The following is a 24,703-nucleotide window of genomic DNA, read 5'->3' as shown; positions in this document are numbered from 1 at the left end:
AATGCTTATTTCATAGTTTAAATAATTGTAAACAAATGTAAGTTAGTCACGTGTACAAAATGAGCAAATCACGGTAGGTGTTTAATTTTAACTAACGAAAATGACGCTTTTTAATTTACACAGGGTTTGTTTTTGAAATTATACTTTTTAAGAGCTCTTTTTTACTGACTAGATCCGGGTCCGGCCGGATCTCTGTTAGGATCCGGCCGGAACCGGATCCGGACTTTTTTTTTAAATTAGAATCCGGCCGGAACCGGATCCGGACTTTTTTTTCGAATTAGAATCCGGCCGGAACCGGATCCGGACTTTTTTTTCAAATTAGAATCCGGCCGGATCCGGATATCAGACAAAAATGGCAATATCCGGCCGGACCCGGACCCGGATAGTGAGTCCGGTACATCACTAATCGTAACTATATCCTTAGGAATTGACATAAATTTAGCTAAAGATAAATACAGAAAAAAAAGATTATAATAAAAACCTTGGTGACAGACTAAATTTTAACATTAAAAAGTACGAAGTTTTACCCTGAAGCTAAAACTCTAATTCAAAAGTTTACAGACGCTGCAACTAAAAAGTACACAAAAAACTTAATTATGTGTTTTCTGCCACCAAAGTGAAACCTCAATCAGTTGTTGCAGCATAAAATTAAATTACTGTTTAATTTAAAACACCAGACAAAATTAATAGCTTTAATTTGTTTTCTAGTTAAACATATGTTCAAACTAACTACCATCTTACACGAATTAACTTAAACTCATTGTGTATAGTAGTTGTTTTAAGCTTGAAATTTAGATAAACTTGAAGAAAAGTTCTTCCGAACACATTAAAATAGCTTTTTTACTGTTCAAAAAAGTCATGGAAACTTATTTATTCTATAATTCATTACAAAAAAAATTTCTTAATTATTTTTCGATTAATTCCATATTTTAATTTAACAAATATTTTACAACAGTTCAAAAATTACGACAAGTTCCCTAAAGTAATGTAGCTAAAAATGTAAATATTAAAAATATTAATGGAGTTTAAACTAAGTAATCAAAAAATACATTTAATCCTTTTTTTTTTTTTAGTTTATAATTGCTTTTTATATACATTGTACAAAAAGTTGTTAAAATTTATTAAAAGTATTTATACTACTGTTTATTAAAAAAAATTGTATTCTTACCACTGTACCTAATATTACAAATGGAATAGAATAATAAAAACACAAACTAAAAAACAAAACATAAATGAAAACAGCAACGAAGGAAATGTTTAGTAAAATGCAAAATATACTGAAAACCCAAATATGTTACAAATCTTGGCGAAAGTTCCAGTACGTATAAAGTAAAGCAGTTAGATTCATACAAAGAACAGTTGTCGGCAAATATTATTGTTTTTGTTGTGCTATAGAAAATTATCATATGAACGATTTGTTTTAATGACTAATAGAAGAAATTTTCAATTGACGAAAATCGCTGTTTGTAACTGTACGTTGCAATACTATTTACTTTTTCAACAGTAAATATATTTTGTTTACGGAAAAGAGATAAAAATAAAACTCACGCAGTATTACTCACATGATTAGGTTCGTTTGTGACGTAACTATGGAGAGTGTTAGGATCGGAATTCATTGGTTGAAGCTGGTACCTCCCATCAGCTTTTTTGTTTTGCTGTCAATTGATTTTTATTTTACTAAAATTTAAGGTTTTTAGCTAAGTATTAGTGCAAAAAATTAAAAAAAAATTGTATAGAATTAAAACTAATTTCTTAGATTAAAAAGATAACTAATTGAATTTAAAAACAATAACTTCAAAAGTTTATTTATATCTAAATTTCATAGTCATCGTTAGTTTTATTTTTGGATTAAAAGTTAAGGCAATAACTTGTAGTTTTGCATGTAAAATTATGGTAGAAAGTTGTGTTTTAGTAGATTTAATGAAACTTAAGATATCACCGTACTTTTAATGATATTTTAATATTTTTTTTCTATATAATAAATAACTTTTATCTTTTAGTGATAAAATGTACACTTTAAAAAATATATGTCATTTATAATGTTTTCTAACCATTAACATAGTTTTTAAAAGTTTTATAATCTTACTAAAAACATAATAATTTTATTTTTGTTGAGTAGATATAAATATCTTAGGGTTTTTCTTACTTTCTTACTAAAAAAAAATATTTTCTTAGATTCTATACACTTACTGTCTTTAGCTTATACTACCTTTTATGAATTAAATTAATTATTATTTATCACGTTTAATATTAATTGATATTTTTATGATGTTACTGTACTTTTAATATGATTATATGAGAAATTCAATAATGAAGCTTGATTAGTACTTAAACAATAAATATTTTATATTTTATAAGTTGTTTTAAACATACAAACCGTAACTTTAAACGTTTTATCACTTTCAAAGGTTTGCAGTAAAAGTTGTTAAAACTAAGTGAAATTTAAAAAACTGTTACGAAACTATAAAAGCAATAACTCAATCGAAAGTCTGACTGAACTAAAAAGACTTTAGTTTTATTTGTAGACATAACAAAAAGTTTGTTGATAACACAAATGAAATACTCTTAGCATACGGTGTACTATTTAGCGTTATGTAAAAACGTTTTATGAAAATTTTAGTGCTATATTTTAACAAACTTAAATATCGTACTTTTTGTTCTAATAAAAGTAAAAAAACTATATTAAAAGGACTATATTAATAAGAACTTTACAAACTGAACGTCTAGTACTTATACAGTATTTAAAATAAAACCTTAAAGTATTTAAATAGGATTTTTGTTAAATGCGATCAATTGAAGAGTTTTTTTATTTAATATTTTCACATGACTTCAAGAAAAAATACAACGGTAAAGTTAAAATAAAAAATCATTTGTGCTAAAATTACTTGGAGTTTTTTTTTTCATCGTTTAGATTTATTTCAAAACAAAGCTATATAGATGTCTAATTTACATCTTATAACTGAAGTAAAAAATAATAAAAAAATACTAAATCTTGATGTGTTAAGTTAGCTACCAAAATAAAATTTTTGCGTTAAACATACCAATTCTAGAATACTATCCTAACATATTCACTTAAATATTATAAACTCAAGCACCACTCAATAAAAACCAAGTACACATACTTACTTTGAAACAACAGTATTGTCGTTTCAGTTCTTTAAGTAAAGTTCCGCTAAAGCACAAGTATATCCAGGGATTGGTACACGAGTTGAAACTTCCAAGTAAAAATATCACATTGGCTCCGGTTTGTTTGTCTAACAAATATAAATTACATCATTATTTTTAGTCTTTCTTTTCAATATTACTTTTACTATTCATTTTGTTTTTAATTTACTTTTCATCTTTAAAAGTATATAGCTTTATAAGTAATTTTTCTAAAGCTTTTTCATAAATTCTAAAGAAAATAATACAAATTATAAAACAAAAACTTAGTTGTTTTAGAAGTGAAAAAGTCAGAATAATCTATTCACTTTATTTTAAGTCAGAGGTCGGCAAACTGCGGTCCGCGGGCCAAACGTGGCCCTGAGTTAAAAATATGCGGCCCGTGAGGTACTCTTTAGCTAAAAACATACTTTTTAAAAACCATATAAATAAAAGGTTTTGTTTAAAAGACTTACAGCTTTTAGTTTAATAAATACTCTTTAAAGGTGCAATTTTACTGCTTATTTTATGGTTTAAAATATTATTTTTTACTAATTGTTATAACTATTTTTAAACAACTGCGGCCCCCGAAGACTTTTTTCTAAATAGTGCGGCCCACAAGCATTTTTTTTTTTAATAAAATTGGCCCGAGAGTTACAAAAGGCTGCCGACCCATGTTTTAAGTGATTTAAGTTATTTTTCTAATAAACACTAAATAAACACGTGTAAACTGTGCTTGGTCTTAAAAAGTACTCAACAACGTTCAAGAAAAAATTAAAAACCTTGACCAGGGTTTTTTTCAGGCCACCACTCGTTCATCATCCTAGCCGTGTAGAAGGGAGCCCAGCAGATGACAAAAGTGATGACGATGACCAGCGTCATTTTGACTGTTTTCATCTTGGCGCGAGAAATGACACCGACTCCGCTCGCGCGTGGAGTGAACTGCTTTATAGTCTTTCCTCCTTGTTGAGTTGAAATAAAATTTTATATGTATATATATATGTGCATGATTTGAAGTAACTTTTTATTTTGTTAGTGTTACAAAAAAATTGTTTAAAGTATTAATGTGGATACTTTTGAGTTAGTGTTTTGTTCATTAAACTTCGATAAAAAAATTGTTATAGAAGTAAGTAATTTTAAACATAAATAAAATTTAAATTGAAATCTATTTAAATTTTGATACTGTTTACAACATTTTTAAACTGTTTATCTATTTATACTAAGAAAACCTAACTAAACTTTAAAAATAATTAATAACTACTTTCTGACAAACGGCTCAGTTAAGAATGCTAATAATTATAGAAAATTTTATAGAGTAGATATATTTAAAATGAACATTTTAAGTAAAATTTAAAAATAGTCTTTTAAAACAAGAAGTTTGCATTTAAAAGTTAAACTTACACACACTGTACATAACAAAAGTAACTATACAGGAAAAAAATACCAAAACTTGTGTTTAGTTAAGGTAAGACTTAGAAAATCTAAAGCAAATTTTTTTCACTTGATAGAAAAAGTTAAAACTTCTCAAATTCACCTTTTGTTGCACTAATCTGTCCGTTTGTAGGGTTTTTCTGCATTCGTTTTTTAATTTTTGCATTTTCAAGTACTGTTTTTGCAATCATTCCGTAAAAATAACTCAACAATATAGTTGGTATAACCTGTTGATTTTTATACGTTTAAACATTTGCACAAATTATAAAAAGAAAAGTAGGAATTTGATAAAAGAAATCTATACTCATGTCGTCTGTTTTAAATTTTTGACACAAGTTTCATGAAAACTCTGTACACATTTAAAACAATTATTACAATATATAGTTTTGAGTTTTGTAATGTTGTTCCAAGCTTAAGAAAAACACGTTTTTATGTTAAATAAGTTTTGCCAACTTTGATTATAACCAGTTAGTTCACTAAAGTTTTCAAAAAGTTGTTTTTAGTATTCTTCTTTTTATCAAGTTAAGATAAACAAAATACTATTTTACAAACATTAGTAAATAATTATGCGTCTGATTATCCCCAAAATCAAGGTCAATTTTCGCTTATATGTTTTAATTTCTAAAGTAAGCCTAAAAATTTTACATATAAAGTTTGGAAGCTTTGTGAAAAAGCTTTAAAAATTATAAAACAATAAGCAAACATTTAAATGTTTATTTAAGTTTTATTTTAAGTTAAGTAAGCCTTAATAAAAAATATTTTTTTAATTTATACCGTTAATGATTTATACAAAACTTAACACTAAAAATTCACAATTTGTCATTTTAAGCTTTTATTTATTTGTGAAACCACTACTTGCAGCTAACTTATTTTTCAAGATTTACTCTAGTTTTTTCTACAACTAATTTTTTACTATTAGTTTTTAGTTAGTTATAACTAATTTATTATAAGCGCAGAGCTTAAACGTTTATCGATGCAGAAGTAAAAATAATCTACTTAGGTTTAGTTTCAAAATTAAAAAAGAAAAGTTAAGTTCTTAGCTTATCTGAAACGAAAACAAATATCTAAGAAATTTGTTTATTTAGCTAAGGTTTAAGCTGGAAGTTTTTTAAATTCTATTTGTTGCTTGCCTAAAAATTTATTAGCAAGTTTCAACATTTTTTTATTACATTGAACTAAATTGTTTTTTTTTTTGAAAAAAAAATTACTATATAATACATAAATTTTGTTAAAAGTCTATTTTTATATAAGGCACAAAACTGTAAGCTATTACATTTATATTAATTTATATTGTTGAAAAAACATCTAAATGTGACTAAATAGCTGTTGTATTGATTTTTTATAATTGTTTTTTGTTGTTTTTTTATATAATAAATGTAAAACTTTATTATGATGAATATATGTAATGTCTAAAAACACTAGAATTTTTTTTTTTTATACCAGTTTCTTTCTACAAAAATGAAACTTTTTAAGCTAATTTTCGAATAGCTAGTAAACTGAGGTGTTAAAACTAAGTTTTTTAATAAAAAAGTATGTATATAGGTAATTCATTAACAGACTATAAAGACAATAAGATATTAAAACTAAACAAACATAAATAATTTCTAAGTACTTATCATAATTTTGCACATTAAATTTTTTTGATCACTAGAAATTAAAGTTATCTCTTATACAACTTTTTTAAGTATAAACTTATATAGTAAAGTTGTAAATGCATACTCATAAAAGCTACACTGTTTAAAACTTTTGTTTTAAGTTATAATGTATATGAACTATACTTTAAGTACTATAGTTTATAATAAAAAATCGTGTTTATTTTAATAATAACTTTGTTTAAAGTAGTAAGTTGAAACTTTGTTTATTTGTTGGATATAATAAGAGAGTTTTTTTTTTGTAACTTTTAAATAAAATCTAAAAAATTTTAATATTTATTTCCCATTTTTTTAATTCAGCTTAAGAGTTTTTTAACCAAAAACAATATAACTGTTTAAAAAAAGCTTTAAAATAATATTTTAGTGTCATAACGAATCACAAAAATAAAGTTATAAAGTTCTACATAGTTCTGTAAAGTTGTAGCAAAAAAGGTTTTATTTTAAAATAGTTAAAAACCTTACAACTTTATTTTTTTTTAGATTTGATAACCTTCATAGTTTTGATAATATCTTCTATCTTCAGCATATACTGTCTTTCTTCGAGAACATAGAATACTAACGTTGTTAGTATGACGTAACTTATACTAATAGTGTTGTTTAAAAATATCTAGAAAAACAAAAACAGAAGGCTATTTTATTGTTTGTGAAGATTTTAAACAAAGTCAGAAACTAATGGTCTTATTGAAGAACACTGTACACACTTTGACATAAGGTTGTTATTTTTAATGAAAAACATGGTTAGCTTATAAAAATGAAGTTGTAGTACTAAAACTAGAACAAAAAATGCTGGAGAAATCAATTGTTTTGTCATCACTTTTAAATATTAGAATGAATTTGTAATAAAACACTTTTTTTTTTTCAAAAATTGACCTAAACTAATTTGATTCGTTTCAGACCGTATCATGAAGTATAATGTAATTACTTTTAATCATTTTTGGAATGATTCAGAGACAAAAGTTTTTTATGAAATCATCTAAATTTCGAAAAGTTTTTTGTTTTATCTGAAATAATAAATAACGTTTGTCTTTTGACTTACAAAACTTTTTGTTGTTTCTCACTAGTTTTGTTTATTGTTTATTTCCACCTGGCATCACCTCCATTATGATTTTAACTTGTGTTTCAATCATATAATAGCTAGCTCTTGGCTCACTATCTGTCTAGAAAGCTTAATTCAATTTACTTTAAGTCATTTAAAGCGATAGTAAAAAGGAGGGAGCTAAATAAAACCATGAATAAATTATGGCAGACCATCTTTACTTTAACATTAACTGAATTCCTGTCATAATAAAGACTTTCGATTTTGAACTTATCTCTTCATTATTGATGTTTGTTTTTAAGGATTTTATTTTTTTGTTAATTTTCAACCACCAACCAGTATCATAAAAAAGAACCATGTTGTGTACAGCTTGCTCCACTTGTGGCTCATTATTGTGACGCAATAGACTTCGTTTTGTAAATTGAAAGCAAAAATCTAAAAAATACATTTTTGAAATAAAAGAATATTTCAATTTCTTAAAATTATGGTCATTATAGATACAATTGTGTTTGAAACTTACAAAGTCAAGGATATTATAAATCAACTTTCACCAACGACCTTAGAAAAACTTATGAATGGTTAAAATAGCAACCAAAAATTTTATTGATACTTTTACAACTTATACTAGCTACGTAAAGATTGATTTATTTAAAAGATTTTATAACCAAAGTATCAAATATTTTGATATTAATTTTCTTTTTAACTGACGTCAGTTGAATAAAGAAAAGTATTAACAAACTATTAGCAAGTAATTTGGAATACTTAAAAACTATAGCATAATATTTTCTATTAAACATGAATACAAAACCTGGGGTATCGACAGTAAAGCTGAAAACACCCACGCACCAATCACCAAATAGTGCACAAAACTGCGCGACCAACGCAGCGATCTCATTGGGTATCGGATGGCGACGAACCTGTCAAAAGCAGTGCATATGAGCACATACGTGCTGCCGTACATTCCTAATATTTGCATGTATTTGATGAACCTGTGGGAATGTTGTTCATCAAGCTTGCAAACAATGTTTCGTAAACATATGACAATTATGATATACTAAAAAAAATCTATACCGCAAAGGTGATGTTCTATCAAACTTAATAAAAATAGAAGAAAAAAATATTTTGAAAAAAAAAAAATTATGTTTGAATTTTTTACTAGACTTAAAAGACACTTAAACTTTAGTTCTATAAGTATGTTTTCAACAAAGTTACGAAAGTTAACCGCTAAAAACAATTTAGATATTTTTCAATTTTGATTGCTTAGTTTGTTTGCTTGTACAGGAGAAAAGTTTTGAGACATTTTATTTATAAAGTTACGTAGAATAGCTTATATTAACATATAAGTCTATAAAAAAAATATTAACAGAAAGTTAAAACAAATTTTTAGAGAGCTACATTTTATGAGGAGCCTGCATACAAATAAATGCAAAACTTTTTTTTTAAATTCATTATTTTACAACTGTTTCACTTTTACACCATGAATACAAAAAAATAAAAATAATTTTGAAAACTTTTTAATTTATTTCATAAAACGTTAAACAACTGTAAGGGAGTAAACTCAGAATAATTATTTTGGCATTTATTTGTAAACAAAAAAAATCTAACTTGCACATGAACGCTGAGGCGTGGAAGCCGCAAGTGAGACGCTCGATCAGTTCAGGAAGGACCTGGAAGAATGCTACAATCAGGTCTGACATTGACAGGTGGAAGATGAAGAGGTGCATCCTGTTCGGTTTCGACCTCCTCCTGAACAACAACAACAACACAACCAGGTTCCCGATCTGTTTTTTTTTTTTGATTGATATCATATGTTATATGTTATAAACTTCAAGTTATTTTAGTTTAGCTGTTAAATACTGTTTTGATCTTTAACTATTATTAAAACCAATTTTCCGGTCTGTGTAATAAATGCTATTTTATTTTTCTTGTTTAATGAATGATTGTTCCTGAAAAATACTAACAACACAACCAAATTTCCGATCAGTTTAATTGATGGTGTTATAAGTTTCATGTTAGTTTGAAACGGTGTAATTAGTTAAGCTATGAAGTATTATTTATTATTTTTTTTGACTAACTACTTTATATTATGTTATTAGCAACTAAACGGCAAAATCTAGTTTTTGATCTGTTTTATATATGATTTTTCATAAAAATATTAAACTATTTTAATCTAGCATTATGATTCTAACTTGTGTTGTATTTCAGTTGTATTATTTTTATAATCATATGATTGTTTTTACAAATCCTGAAGATTTGTAACAATTTATACTGGAGAAACTATTCAAACAGTGTGTGATTTATCTATGTTTTTTTATTTAGTAAAGGTTTAGTTCTTGTTTTAAACAAAGTAGTTTTAAAGAACTTGCATAGCAGTCGTTATCAAAAATCTAAATTTCAGTTACAAGTAAACAATGTAAAAACAGATCTAATCGACAACAAATAAAAACTTTATCAATGATTTTTAGTAAATAGTAGAATTTTATTTTAATTTTATAAAAGAAATTGATTTTAATTGATACTATACGCATTATTTGTCAGATTCTCGGAATCATTTTTTAATTTGCAAAGCTTACAGTTGAAAAAAATTATTTCTTTAAGAATAAAATAAATTAAAATTTGCTTTCATTGTACTGGTGAAAATATTAGCTTTTTCAGCTTAAAAATAAAACTTACTGTTATAACTAACTACAAAATAATTACATTTTAAAGATAGTGGCTTAAACTTATTAATCATTTCTAAGCTTACAGTTAAGAAAATATACTTCTTTTTGAGTAATATAGATTAAAAATTGCATTTAATATAATGGTGAAGCATATAAGCTTTTTAAGCTCAAAATTAAAAATTATTGTTATAACAAACTACAAAATAATTACATTTTAAAAGTTAGTGTTTTAAATTTATAAACTTTCTTAAAAGACGACTTATAAAAGTGTTTTGTTTTAAAACGTTATTTAAAGCTTTGTTCTATATAAATATAAATACGTTTGGTTCGACAATTATAATCTATGCTTACCACAGTTTATGCATAAAACATATCCCTAATAGTTTTTTAAATAAAAGTACTGTTTTTAAACCTATACAAACCTATAAAAATCAGTACAGCAACGGTTTAGACTTTTTTTATAAACCCTTGTCTTTTGTTTACCTGAACTTCATTAACCATACGTTTATTTGAAAACAACACAATCACTTACCGTAGCCAAGGTGAAAATCACAGCTAGACAGACTATCTCAGTGTAGTAAACTTGTAACATGTTAGAGTCAAAATTAGCTGGAGGACACGTTTTAATATTAGATGCGTTTGCTGTGACGTTTTCAAAGTGTTCGTATATCGTGGTAGGTTCCATTACTTGTTTTTTCTTAAAAAGTCTTATTACAACCTAAACTAGATGCTGAAAAGAATGTAATGATAGCAACAACATTTGTATAGATTAAAACTAGTTTTGAATCTAAAAATTGCAATTAAAATTTTTTGAAACATAATCTGTAAACAAAACTTAATAAGTTACACTTCTAAACCAAACTTTCTATCTTAAAGTATGTTTTCTTTTAACAATTAATAGTAAAAATGTTTTACAAAATACATAACTGAATTAAAATTATATAAAAAATTGTGTTTAAAAAGGGGTCAAGAACCTCAGTAAGTTAATTTTCTCTCTATAAACCAAATAACCAAGCTATTACCGAAGTTTCTCAAAATATTATTATAGCCCTTCTATCATACAACTCTACATTTAAAACAAAAATACGGTTATAAAAGCCTTACATTTTGCGCATTTTTCAAACAAAATAAAAGGAGGCACCACTCAAGATTAAGGCGACAGGAAAACAGTGAAAGCCGCACAGATAGTCGCGTAATCCAGTTACAAGGAGGTACAGCAGCATGGGCGTTTTAATGCAAAAAATTGAGCGCGTTACATCTAATTACTGGACTTTTGCTGTTTTTGGTAAGCTCAAGCTTGCACTTTTTTTTCTGTGAATTTCATTAAAGATCTTTGTTTATGCTCCTTTGTAACTTAAAAACTAAAGGCTTACAACAAATTAAGGTAAAAACGTAAATGAATTGTGATAAGAACACCCACTTTAATAAAACAAAGGAAAACAATAACTAACTAATTTGTTGTAATATAGTTTTAAACAGGATAGTGTTGAGTAGTAAAATTATAAACAGTTTTGCTTCTTTAGTTTGTTTGTTGTGGATCTGATTTTGTCTTAGTTTTAGCTATTAAGATTGTATAAATGTATTTAAAACAAACTTTATAAATTTTTAATAACGCTTTCGTACTGTACTTTATTATAAAACTTTCTCCTTCTTAAAATTGAGAAATATTTCAACAAAGCAATGAAATTTTAGAAAAACCTTTATTTAAAAATATAACTTTAAAGCTGCAGGAATAAGTCAAAGTATGAAACCAATTGAACATAATAAACAAAAACACTTCCTTAAAATAAAAAAAATAAAATATGCTGTGCAGATATGCTAAAATATACTAAGATTTATAAATTTAATATAGACTATAAAAGTCTCAAACTAAACGAAATTATAGTGATCAGACATTAATGGTTAGCGAGAATATATGCAAAACGTTCACTTAAAAAAATTATTAGTACGACTAAAGTTTTACTACTTAATGGGTAATATTCAGGTATAATAAAATAGATTGCACTAACAAAATTTTATTGTACCTTAAGATCTACCGTTAAGTAGTTAAACTTTAGTCGTACTAATAAATGCTTCGTAACTGAACGTTTTGTTGATAAGTATAATATATAAACCATTGTTGTTTTTTATTTTACTTCTATAAATTTTCGTATATTTTGTAAAGGTAAGTTTTGTTTTAAACTACATGTAATATTATAAACGTCTAATGACTTACTAATTACAATACTAAGAAGTTTGTATATGAAACAATGTATACGTTTTAGAGTGTTTCAATACAATTTAAAACAACATGTTTGAAATTTTTTATAGTTTGAATATTCGTATTTCAAAACGGCAGTTGTTTCATAATAGCAAACTGTTTTATTTTACATTAATATTTTTACATTTTGAAAAAAGTTATGAAAGAATCTTCAAAACTAGTTTAACTATAAAATATGCTTTTAAGCACAAACAATTAACTTTAAAAAAAAATGGTAAGCTAAATTCATGTAAGCCTTACACGAACATTATTTTAAATAGAAATAAATTTTAAACTAAGCTACAACTATTTTACTTTAAAAGAAATAAGTACTACAAAGGTTATCGTAATACATATTTAATGAAAAACAATAGTAATAATCTGTAGCGAAAAAGAAGTAAAGATTAAACGCAGTTATATTGTCATTCTTTTAATTACTAACAATCTCAACAATAAATCATTTTTAAAAACTAAAACTTATTATAATGGCTTGTAATAAACTATTAAGTGAAGCTTTAAAAACGTATTAATAGAAAAGATTCCGACATGAATGACCTATTTAAAACACTAATATAGAAGCTTAAGCTTTGCTTGTAAGTGTTAGAAGTAATGCTGCTGTGATTTAATCAATATTCAAACGTTGAAAATATATCTGCGATATATTCGTAAACACGCCGTTTGCTTTTATTTAATTTAAACTATGCTTTGATATTCAAACAATTTTAAATACAGTTTTACGGATTTTTGTTATTACTCGTTTTTGCTGTTAAAACTAATACAGCTAACTTTCATCAAGTTCGTTATTAGTTAATTGTATTTTATTCTGTTTATGTTTTTCAAAGAAAACACTGTATAACGTTACAAAAAACTTGAGCTTTAACAAAGTGTTCAACTTGAGGATCTCTTTCTGGATAGTTTTAAACTTTTTAGTATACATAGAACTTAAACAAACAACCAAAAAATTTTTTTTTACTTATATAATTCATATAGTTTTTGTCACTATAAACAAAATTCTTACTTCTTCAATAAATATATTCTGTTTACTAGTAACAAACCAATATGTTAGACTACAAAAAAGCTCTTAGGAAATTATCCTTGTAAAAGTAACTGCAAAATAGTTTTATTATTTAAATAAAAATCTAAAACCAAAAAAAAAAATTTATAAAAAAAATTAAATTTACTACTTTTAGTTACTTTAAGTTTAAAACTCAATCGCTTGGTAAAAGTATATTATATGTTAAAATCACTATCAGAGTTAACTTAAAATGTTAATTTAAATTCGCGCTCTCAATTTCAAACGTATAAAAGTTTTTGATTTAAAACTTATCACATCAACATCAAATTTAAAAAAATTTAAGATAGGGCGGTATGCATTATTAATTAAAAACGTTAGTATACGTGACTTTCAACAACAAAAATCTTTTTTGCAAACTCAACTCTCAAATTGGAACCGAACTAATGTTTCAACTAACATTTACGAAAAAACAAAAAGCACCAACCACTAATGTCAGCGACGTTGTACCAACTTGACTCAATTAAGCTTTTGTGTTTGGTAAACAAACTGTTCTGTTTACTACAGATGCCTTTTAAATATCTATTCGGTAGCATTTCAGCTAACTCGAGCTGAATATTTAATGCCAGTTTGCTTTTTGTTGCCTTTCGATAAACGAATCCGAGCGTTTAAAAGGATTACCACCAGATGCTCGGCTTTTACCCGCTTTTTTGTTGTGAGCAATCGCAACGCAATCCAACTTTTGCCATTGATTTTCCTTTGTGCTCGGTGACTTTGTGCTCATGGCGACATTTGCCAAAATCGAAGTCTCAGCAGCGAAAGTTTTGCAGCGGCGGAAGCTAATTCGCTTAACGTTTGAATTTGGAAAGCTGTTTTCATATGGGAGCGAGGCGGGAAGTTTTCGCGGTTGTTCGAATCAGCGATTTAACGTTTCAAAGTTTTTTTTTATCGACGCCCCGCGTTATTGACATCCGTAAGTAACTGCTAGACTGTGACACTTTTATTTTTCAAGAGCGAATTTTTATTGAGTTGTTTGTACGTTTAACAGGTTCGCTAGATTTATGGTTAATATTTTGTTGAGTGCTATTGTTGAGTTAATGCAGAAATTTATTTTAACTTATAATTAACTACTCTTTTCTTTTTGAAAGAGTATTTTTAAGCATATGAAATTGTCTTTAACCCTAAATATTTTTTTAGTTTTTTCGTTACTAACATACTTTTTGTGTTTTACAATTTTGTTGTACTTTGTATATACAAATATAAACTATATTGTAAAAATGTAAGAAAAAAAACTGACACTTCCTCGACAAGCTCATAATTTAAAAATAGGTTTTCACATTTATGTAAATTTGTTAAAGCCTATACTACTGAAAAGTTAAACTTTAATAGCAGTGTTTTAAAAAATAAAACCTTTTAGTTATATTTTTCTTTTGAGAGAATTGATGCTTACTTTATCGTTAGCTTAATACATCAAAACGTAGTTTTGTTTTTTATTTTAACGTCCGAAATACTTATCACTGTAAAATTATTTTTTTAAATAAAACGCTGGAAATAGGTTAGTAAATATTTTTTATTTTCTTAAGTGCTTAAACTAACCTAAAAAAGTGAAGAACTAGTTAGTGTGGATTACTAATGTCGAAAAGTAAAATACTATTATATCTAATCAAATATAAAAGTTACAGCAATTTAAAATAAAGGTAACTAATACACTTGTACCAAGTTAAAAAAATAGTAAAATTTAGAAGTGTATTTTTTGTAATTTAAACATGTGTTTTTTAAATATGTATACAAAGAAGATTTCTAAATAGCTATTAAGGTATTTACAGACAAAGAGTGAGCACTAATGTTTGTTTTCTGTTGGTCATTAAATCGCAATTACTTATTGCTTTCCTAATTAACTTTACATCATTTAATTTACACTAGTTACTACACTATAAGAATTGGTTAAAATTTGAAGTGAACTTTACCTTACTTATAGTTAAATTTCTCTCTTATAATAAATATTTTTTTGTGCTTTAATTTAAAAATTATAAATTATTTCCCTGTAAAATAGACTTTGGAGTTTGTTTTAATTAACATAAATATCTATATGAAAAATCTTTGCTTTTCAGAATAGTTTTTTTTTTTAAAGAGTTACAAAACATCGATTAAGAAAGTTATAATACTAAAATCGTTCTTTCACACCAAGCTTAACATTAACATATGTTTTGTTTAACATTTGTTTAGTATAAAAAATAAATAAAGTTAATATCAACTGTAAATAATTAAATATAAATGTAGACTAATTAACTAAATGAAGTTGTTCTTAATTAACTTAAAATTTTTTTTTTGAATACAATTATATTTCAAGTACTTATTTAATTTATACTTCTAATTATTACGTAGTCGTTTTAGTTTTTAATGGGTTACTTAAAAACTAACAATAACATTTACTTTTGATTGTATATATTAAAATAAGCTTTAAAAACTGATAGCCATAGGTAACAAGAAAAAAAAAGTTAGATTATATAGAGTCATTAAGCTTTTTTTGATTTAGTGCCAAAATTATGTACATTATATACGGTAACATGACAATTTAAATCTTATGAAAACTTAAAGGGACAAAATTTCAAAAATATTAAGACTATAAAAACACAATTTGAATTTTTTTATTAAAACAGAAAATTAATTTAGCCATATATCAAAAAATGTTCTAAACTTACAAAAACCAATTACTTCATACTATTATTTGCAAAAGATACAACACTTATAATGTGTTGTATAATATTTAAATATTATTTGTGACGCCTCATTTATTATTTAAATTTGGAATTAAATTTATTCGTTTGTTATTTCTCCCCTTTTATTGTGAGCACCTATAAATATAACCTTGTCAAAATATGTTACAGTTATTATTTATACAGTTTGCCATAAAAAAAATTCTTTTTAATTTTCTCAAACTAGAAATGTGTTGTAGAAACAAATAAATATATATCGGTATTATAATTTTTCATTCTTTTTACTTACAAAAATTCATAATAAAGTTTATTTATTAAAATAACAAAATTTTGACATATTATTCAATGTATAAAAACACTGATAACTATCAAGCTTTTGAAACTATTTAGCTAAAACTAAATTATGTGGCTAAAAATATTGAAGAACTATGTTTTACTTTTTGAAGTTTAAAAGCATAGTTAAGAGTTTTTTCAAAATTGCTACACAAAAAATTACTTCAAATATGTTTGTTGCACTAAAATTAAACTTAATTTTACTAAACTATATTAACATTTTCCACAAAAATGTAACAACTTATAATCCTTTTAGTCTTTGTCTAAATACTCACAAAAAATCTCGTTTTTAAACTAACAATAAATTCTTAACAATTCCTAAGTTTATTGATATTGATCTCTGTATTTTAAAGCAAGTGTAAACTTATTCAATAATTTTTTTGTTATTTTTACTACTGCAAACCTGTACATATATTTTTTTTAATCTTAATTAAGTTTAGCTGTATAATTTAAAATTGCAACTAATTAGATTTTTCAGAAAAATAAGTAAAAAAAAAACAAAAAAACGCTAATAAAAAACTAGCTAATTTAGTTATTTTTTGTAGTATAAGTTCTAACAACAAAAAAAACTTTTTAAATCTTTTTAGACAGCTTCATAAAGCTATACTATACCTCTGACAAGTAGCCCTTAATTATTTCAGAAAAAAAAATCATTTAATCTGATCAAAAAAATAAGCAAGCTGCGTACCACGGTCAACAACGAAAGTTTGAAAAAGAAAAAGCAAATCAATAACTCTGAAATAAAGAAAACTCAGCGGTAAATATCACTTTTTCCAAACTGTTTCATTATACAATACTGCATTATGCTGCATATCGTTCTACGTATAGTTGAGCAAGTTATACTGTACCGTAATCGAAATTCAAATCATATCTCGATCGAAGCCATACCTTCTCATCGCTATATAGAATCGATACTAAGCTCGTTGTTTTTTCGCACAACACTTTATATTTGATAACCGTCGCTGCAAACAACTTCGTACTCTTTTTGAACTTCAAAATATAATCAAGTTTAATTTTTTTTTTTATTAGATAAAAACATAAATCTTACTTGACTGGCTTATAACTTTTTGATCGCTTTTGGAAAAATTAATATATTGTTTTTACTTTTATCATAAGAGCTTATAACTATTAAAAGCTTTACAAAAACTCATAAAGCTTAGATAATTCTTTATATTGCATACTAATAGTTCAATCTATAAAGTTGCTATATTTTACTTATTTTTTTATTCTACAAAATAAAGGTTTATAAAGCTTCAAACAACCTAATAAAAATTGTGGTGTTAAGATATTTGTTATAAATCTTATATAAAATTCAAACTAACTCGAGATAAACAACAGTCTAACATTTGATAGATAAAACAAAGAAATTGTGGAAAAAAAAATCAGTTATAATTATTGTTTGAATTTTGCTTGATTTCCTATAAACCAAGCTTTGAAAAATTTTAAAAGCGTTATCTTAAATCAATAAATAAACAACATTGAATAAATGTTTTATCTTTAATCTGAAAAAATAAATTATTATATTTAAAATATCGGTAACTGATATTTTAGTAGTTATGAGAAATGTTTTTGATTATTTTTTGTTAAATGTACTTTTTTTGGTTGCTTTTGTTTTTTATGTTTATAAATTACTTTTAATATTTTACTCTTTTTTAGTTTTAATTTTAAGTCACTTATTAAGTTTTTGTAAACATTAATAACTCTATAAGGGGATTTTATGTTAGGTTAAAAAATTGATTCCAACATTTTCCTGTACATGCTAACATTGATCTCTGCTTTATGTTGTTAAAACTTTATATAATAAAAAATGTTCTCAAAAATACTCATCATACTATTTACTATTTATTTGCTGCTATAAATCCTTAATATTAATCTATCCGGTACACTAAGACAAAGTTTTTTGACGCATCCAAATTAAGGCTAAAAACATAAAGATAGGGTGTTATTTTTCAGCTAGAGTTTACTATGTTTTTGTGCTGTTTTCATTAGATTTATATGTAGAAAAATTACAGTTGTCTTTAATCTGCATTAATAACACTTTTACTATTATTTCACAGCTTAAAAATTAATTAAAAATATTTTCAAATAAAATTATACTGACTTTGTCTTGTGCTTTTGTCGTAAACACCTTTAATATTTTACCATTATGTAAACTCATAAGTCATATTAGTCGTTAATATAACAAAGTATAAAGTTAAAAATATTATATTTATAACTTAAAAGAACTTGCTGACCAAGAACTATGAGTATAAGTCTAAAGTTTAAATACTTTTAAAGAGATAATTAAACGCTTACAATATATACTCTATTTCACGTATTTAATTATTAAGGTTTGCTTTTCGCTTTAGTTTACCAATTTAGTTAGCTTCCTTATTAATCTCTATCTGTTTCTAAATTCCTAGTAAACTTATTTTGATATTTTCAGTAGTCTCGACTTTACAGAAATAAGTCAATAACGTTATTTCTATAGAAAACTTTCCTTTGTTTGAAAACCTCAAGTTCTTAAGTTGATGATAACCTTATAAGTCTACGCGTTCAATGTTATAAAATACAATGTATTTATACTTTTTATTTATAAGTGTGGCAAGTTTTTTTATTTTTCAGAAAACTTGTAACAAAGTCTGTTTAGATCGCCAAGTTTCATCCTGTTTTGAAATTTAGTTCAGGCATTTAATATATTATTCCAAAAAATCGTATATATTTTTTGTTTGTAAATTTTTTCTTTCATTTATTTTAAATTCTTTTTTAACACTAGCTTGTCAACAATCTTGTTTTCGGCTGTCGATTTAGCTTTATACTTTGAAATTGCGACGAAAACTGAGATATTTTTTTTTATTGAAATAAAACCATGAAGAATATTCACAATGTTTGTTTCCGGTGTGGGCAAGAAACTTACTATTTATAAAAGTTTTTTACGACCTGTAGTTGTATGGCGAATATTTTTTTAGTTATTTTAAAACAAATTAAAAACATATCCTAGTTTTCTTATATACAGATTTTATATACTTGTTCGTTTTTTTCTCGATTTGGTATTAACTTATCATGTTAAAAGTGTTTACAGTCATAAATTAATGAATTTTTTTTTAACTGTTTCTTATACACTAATTTTTTAATTTTTGTTTTCATTTAAACTAATGTTTGCTTTTGTTTATATATAATTAAATAAATGACATTTTTTTATAATTTTTTATTTTAGCTTTCGTGGCTAATTAATTACTTACAATTATTTTTATCAAAAGATTTATAAATGAAGAGTTAAAAATTACTTAACTAGTCTAATTAAATAATAAGATAAATTTTAATAAAATTAGTTTATTACGAAACTTTATTGTTAATTGAACGATAAAAAAAGCGTTCAAAAGTTTGGTCTGAGGACCTGGTGTACAAAGGAACCTTTTGGTTATCGAGTCCGTACATCACATGTTTATAAAGTTTCTTACGAGCTATTACATATATTTTTTTATCATGTAATTATTTAAATCTTTAGTGATAAAACAATCAATAAAACGATACGAAAGAAAACAAAACAAAACGAAAACTAACTGAATTTTGTGTTTAAAATGTACTTAAAAACTTGTTTAGTACATAAGAACTAGAAAAATGTACATAACTTTAAATTAACTTATAAAAGGAGATAAACAATACAAATAGCAAACATGTGAATACTTGAATTGATAGGTTACAACCTCTTCAAAGAAAGTAAGAATGTAATACGCTGAAATATTTTTACGTAAAATTTTATCAGTAATTTTTCTTTTTTATTTAAAAATGTTACTTAAACAATAAAAATAATTTTACATTTGAATAAATAAATAAACTATTGTATAACTTTTTTAATAATTTTAAAGAATTGAATTCTACCATAACTTAACTTAACTTTTTTAAATGATAATTTATAGATAAGTACTGTAAAATGTTTGCTTTTAATGAGAAAAAATACCAAAAAAAAAACAATAATAATATTAACAACAACAAACTTCCTTCTATTTTAAAATATACTGTTTTATATTTTGACTACTTAAGTCTAAAACTGTAATAATAGAAAGCAAACAATATTTGTAAACATAAAAAAGAAGTTTTCTTTTTTTCTTTGATTTCCTCAGAAACAAAAAAGTTAACATAAGTTTGCTTGAAAAACTTATCTCAGCTTACTATTTAAATACTTAATTTTCTGTTAAAGTATATACATCTATAACTTTTTTTTTTCATTGGCATACTAAAAAAATAAAAAGTTTGTAAGTATTTTGAAATTAATTCAAAATAGTAATCTTAAAAAATAATCTAAAGAATTTCCAGATAGAAAATGCTGCAATCTAGACTTAATCACTTTTTTCTAACCAAACAAATCAACTTTTGAACAAAATGAAAAATAAAAGTAAGTTGGTTATTAAATGACAACTACTATTGACTTCTTAAACAAAGTAAAAAGACGAGTAGGAATGATCACTAATGACTTTGAGAATCCTTATTTAAAAGATAACTTTTAAGTTCATCCTGGAACTTTCCAAAATGACTTATATTTTTTAAACATAATGGTAGCTTAATCCATAATTTACATAAACAATTTCCTTAATGTTACCAAAAGTTGTAAAGTTTTCATAGTTACCAAAATTAAAATATTTCAATTCAATAAAATCTGAATTTTGTTGCTTATGTATATATTTTTTATTTATTGTCTCGTTCTTTGAACTTTACATAACTCCTTTAAGTATGTTTTCTACATTAAACAAAAGTTTTTTTTTTAGATTATAAAACTACTTTTAGCGTAACTTAAAGCGAGTTGTAGTCTTTAAGCTTCGTAAAACCTGTTTGACCCAACACACGATAATATTTTTGAAATCTAAATTAACATTTAAATGAAGTTTTAAATTGTAAGTATTAAGAGTTTTTTAACTTCTAGTCATCTTTATCGTTTTAATTATCTGAACTTCGAGGTTTCATACAATTATGTGCATAAAACTTTTGTTTTTAATATAAAAAAATTTGTGCACCTCATATGAAGAAATATATTTTGTTATTTTGTATAAATTAACAGCTTATAGAGGACTTAAACTACATATACTTAAATACTTAATTACTACTTTATTAAAACAAAACACAAAAAAAAAATGTTATACTTTTTATTTAGAAAAGTAATGCCTGAAGTATTATCTAAAAAACATATTTAATTTATTAATAAAATTCTGGAAATATTTCAAGTGGAATATGAAAACAGAATTAAGCTTAAGTGAAATTATACTAAGAAATTTATAAAATAAAGTGAGAACTCTAAGTACTTTACCTAAAATGATATTGACTTATAAAAAATGAATATTGTTTAGATCGAGACTTTATGTCTGACAATAACTCTTAAATAATATTTAACATCAAAAACATAAGCCTACTATAGCTTTTACCTATACAAATAACAATCAATGTTTTTCAATAAAAGTTATAATATACTTTCAATGCAACTCATCAAAAACTTACTTCAGACATTGTAGTAAAACAATAGTTTTTTTAACTAGAAACAATAAACTTATGAAAACTAGTTCATAAAAGAAATTTGAGGGATTTCATGTTCAAATGATGAGAAACACCTTGAGAACACAGCAAAGTAAGAATATTAAAAACGTATATTTATATTTTTTTAGGCTAAAACATCCCTTAAAGTGAAAATTCCAAAAAAATAAGATTTTTCTGAGGGGCCCCACTTAAAAATTTAAACCCCAATTTATGGATTTTTTTTAATTAAAGGCAAAGGAGCCTAGAATAAGAAAAATTTAGTTAGCTCTAAATATAAGGAAAGTAATTTAATCTAAAGTTTGGAATTTTTATTAAAACTGCAAAAATGCTAATTGAGCTAAGTTAACACCCGTTAATTGATTAGTTACTCTTATAACAATGAGTTAATTCAAAATTAAAAAATAACCGATATCAAAACACAAGTAGAAAAATTAGTGTGAAAATAAACCTACATAACTAAAAAATGTGTACCATCTTCGATAAAAAAACACCCTGTGCAAAACTTTAGATGATTTGAAGAAATTTTCATGCTAGCAAACTTACAACAATTATTTAAAAAAAAGGGAAAATTGAGTTATTTTTCTGACTTAAAAAATTCATTACACAAAAACTTTTTTGTTTTAAACAAAATTTAATAGCTAAATGATACAGCTAAAATAAATTAGTCTTTTTTAATTCAGGTTTAGTAGTAGGTTGCACCATAAAATTTAATTCGCAAACCATATTTAAAAAAAATAAGCACATTTTTTAACTTAAAATGTTAATTAAAAATAACTTAAATGGGTGATTTTTTATTGAAATTTCAAATTTTAGATACATGATGCGCGGAAAAAAAGTTGCTAAAATGTCCTGTTTTTTCTACTAGCTCTAGCACCGACCCAATAACTCGAACTAAAAAAGCATTATTTTTTTGATTTGTAAAGTTTACCTATTAGGTTTTGAAAAAAATTATACATTTCAATGACAAAAATGTTAGTGTATTTTAATGTTTGAAAAAAAAATTACTTAACTTTTATTTAATTTTAAAAGATTTGTCGTGATAAATTTTGAATTTCTGAATAAACCCAAAAACAAACTGTATGGGATATAAAAAATGTGCTCTTTGTCTTAGACAAAGAGTTTTTAGCTGGAAACTGTTAAACATGTAACAATTATCACACAAACACATTGTGCAGAGTTTAAAAAGGTTTAAAGAAGTAAAACAATTTTAGTTTATTACAGAACTATTAAACAACTATGTTTTCAAAATAACTTAAATTTTACCTTATTTAATTTTACACAACTTAAAACATTTATTTATAATAACTATAAGAACATTAGCTAACTTTATCAAATTTACGAAAAAGGTCTACATAAAAAATTAAGCTAAAATTTTGACACTGTAAAAAAAACTAAAACTTTGAAAACAAATAGTGTCTTAATTCAAAAAATATTGTTATTTTTTTCTAAACATCACCAACACATAGGCAGTTTTGCACAAATAAATTCACGATAACTTTTAGTATCTTTATCAACTTCCGACCAACTGTCATTGTCGACGTCATAAACAACTACGGATCCAGAAACGACCAGGATGTGGTGGCACCTCACCCTTCTCATGCTCGACATCGGCCGCCACTCGTCTGCCGCAACATCGTACGAAAACACCGTTTTCGTTGCAAAGTGTCTGACGCTGCATCCGCCCGACACCACGATCTTCTCTTCAAAAACTGCGCACGCCGCGCCCTGTCGCGCCGTCTCAGTTTTGCAGCTCTTTCCACCGGTTGCTTGTTGCGCTGTATGGGAAGCACGAGTCGACTGCAATTCGTTTCCCGCCTTTGGCGCTCCCGAAAGTAAAAATGTCGTCCATGAACGCACAAAAACAAAACTCTTTGTAAGTGTTCGGCATTTCAGCGATTTTATTCCAAGTTTTAGTATGAGATGAATACTTTTTAACCGAAAAACAACCAAACGCATAAATTTCCCATTTTAAAGTGACTAACCTCGGAGAAAAATGTTTTCCTTCCGTTGGGGGTAAAACTGTTAAACTTACACCATCTAATTCAGTTTGTTGATTGCTTCTCACAGCTGTTCTAGATAATGTATTGTAAGCCAAAAACTTGAACAACCTCTGATTGCAATACCTGGCCTTGCATTGAACGTTTGACTTGGCCTTATAAAATGAATTTTGGCTTTCACGAATTTCTAGTAATAGATCATAGCATTCTTTTCTACCACAAAACGATGAAGGTTTTTCTAGCAGACTTTTAAAGGCGCTATCCGGCAACAAAGAAAGACGAACTCTCAGCAAAAGATCTTTTGGGACTTGCCACGATCTTCAATGTTGTGACTTAGCCATTTGTCGGCCAAGTTGTAAACTTCAAGTTCAGTTGTTCACGACAATCCTGAGCTCGCAAGTATTTCAACTACACTGGTAATGTCCAACTCTAAAAAACGTTTGCATTTAAAAAAAATTGTGAAACAACGTTGTTTGTAGCTTGATGCTTCTTCATAAAATTTCGGCATCTTGAAGCGTTTTGCCAGTTGGTAACAACTGATTGTATTTTTAATGCTCAGCTTGTTTTTGAGTTGTTTGCACAGTTTGCTGTCTAAACCATTAACTAAAGCAATTATTTCATCATTGTTTTTATTGCTTGATTAAAACATTTTCGTTACTAAAATAATAATTTTCATGACATGTTTTGGTCAAATTTCTCTTAATTGTAAAACCTAAACAGAGTTCGTAAAATTCTAAATGTTGTCGCGCCAATTGAGCACTGAGGCGTATAAACTTTTGTCTGTTTTATGTTAATAATTTTACACTTGAGTAAATATAAAATTGCTTTTTACCAAGCCTGGTCCTGGATATGATATCAAACTGTATCCAGCTGTGGTGTATGTCTCGGCGACAAAAATTATTTTTCGTACACAAGGTCCCTGGACCGAACTTTTTAGCCCTTATTATTAGGTTTATACATAAAATTTATATAGCTTA

The 24,703-nt window shown here is 25.6% G+C and overlaps 1 protein-coding gene across 1 annotated transcript; it reads right to left on the bottom strand.

Annotated features, from left to right (window-relative positions):
* Positions 1–1,544: 1,544 nt before the first annotated feature.
* On the bottom strand, positions 1,545–10,608 carry LOC145836674 (arg8-vasotocin receptor-like). The gene is made up of 8 exons (XM_082944459.1): positions 10,456–10,608; positions 8,866–9,041; positions 8,069–8,249; positions 7,597–7,695; positions 4,676–4,799; positions 3,924–4,103; positions 3,127–3,254; positions 1,545–1,655 (listed from the first exon to the last, which is right to left on the bottom strand). The coding sequence occupies exons 1-8, from the start codon at positions 10,606–10,608 to the stop codon at positions 1,545–1,547; spliced, it is 1,152 nt and encodes a 383-aa protein (XP_082800585.1).
* Between the last annotated feature and the right edge of the window lie 14,095 nt (positions 10,609–24,703).

Source organism: Thalia democratica, chromosome 5, assembly GCF_965202585.1.
Source record: "Thalia democratica chromosome 5, ktThaDemo2.hap1.1, whole genome shotgun sequence".
Taxonomy (NCBI): Eukaryota; Metazoa; Chordata; class Thaliacea; order Salpida; family Salpidae; genus Thalia; species Thalia democratica.
The sequence above is the reverse complement of the archived record's forward strand: the minus strand, read 5'-3'. Positions and strand labels throughout refer to the sequence as shown.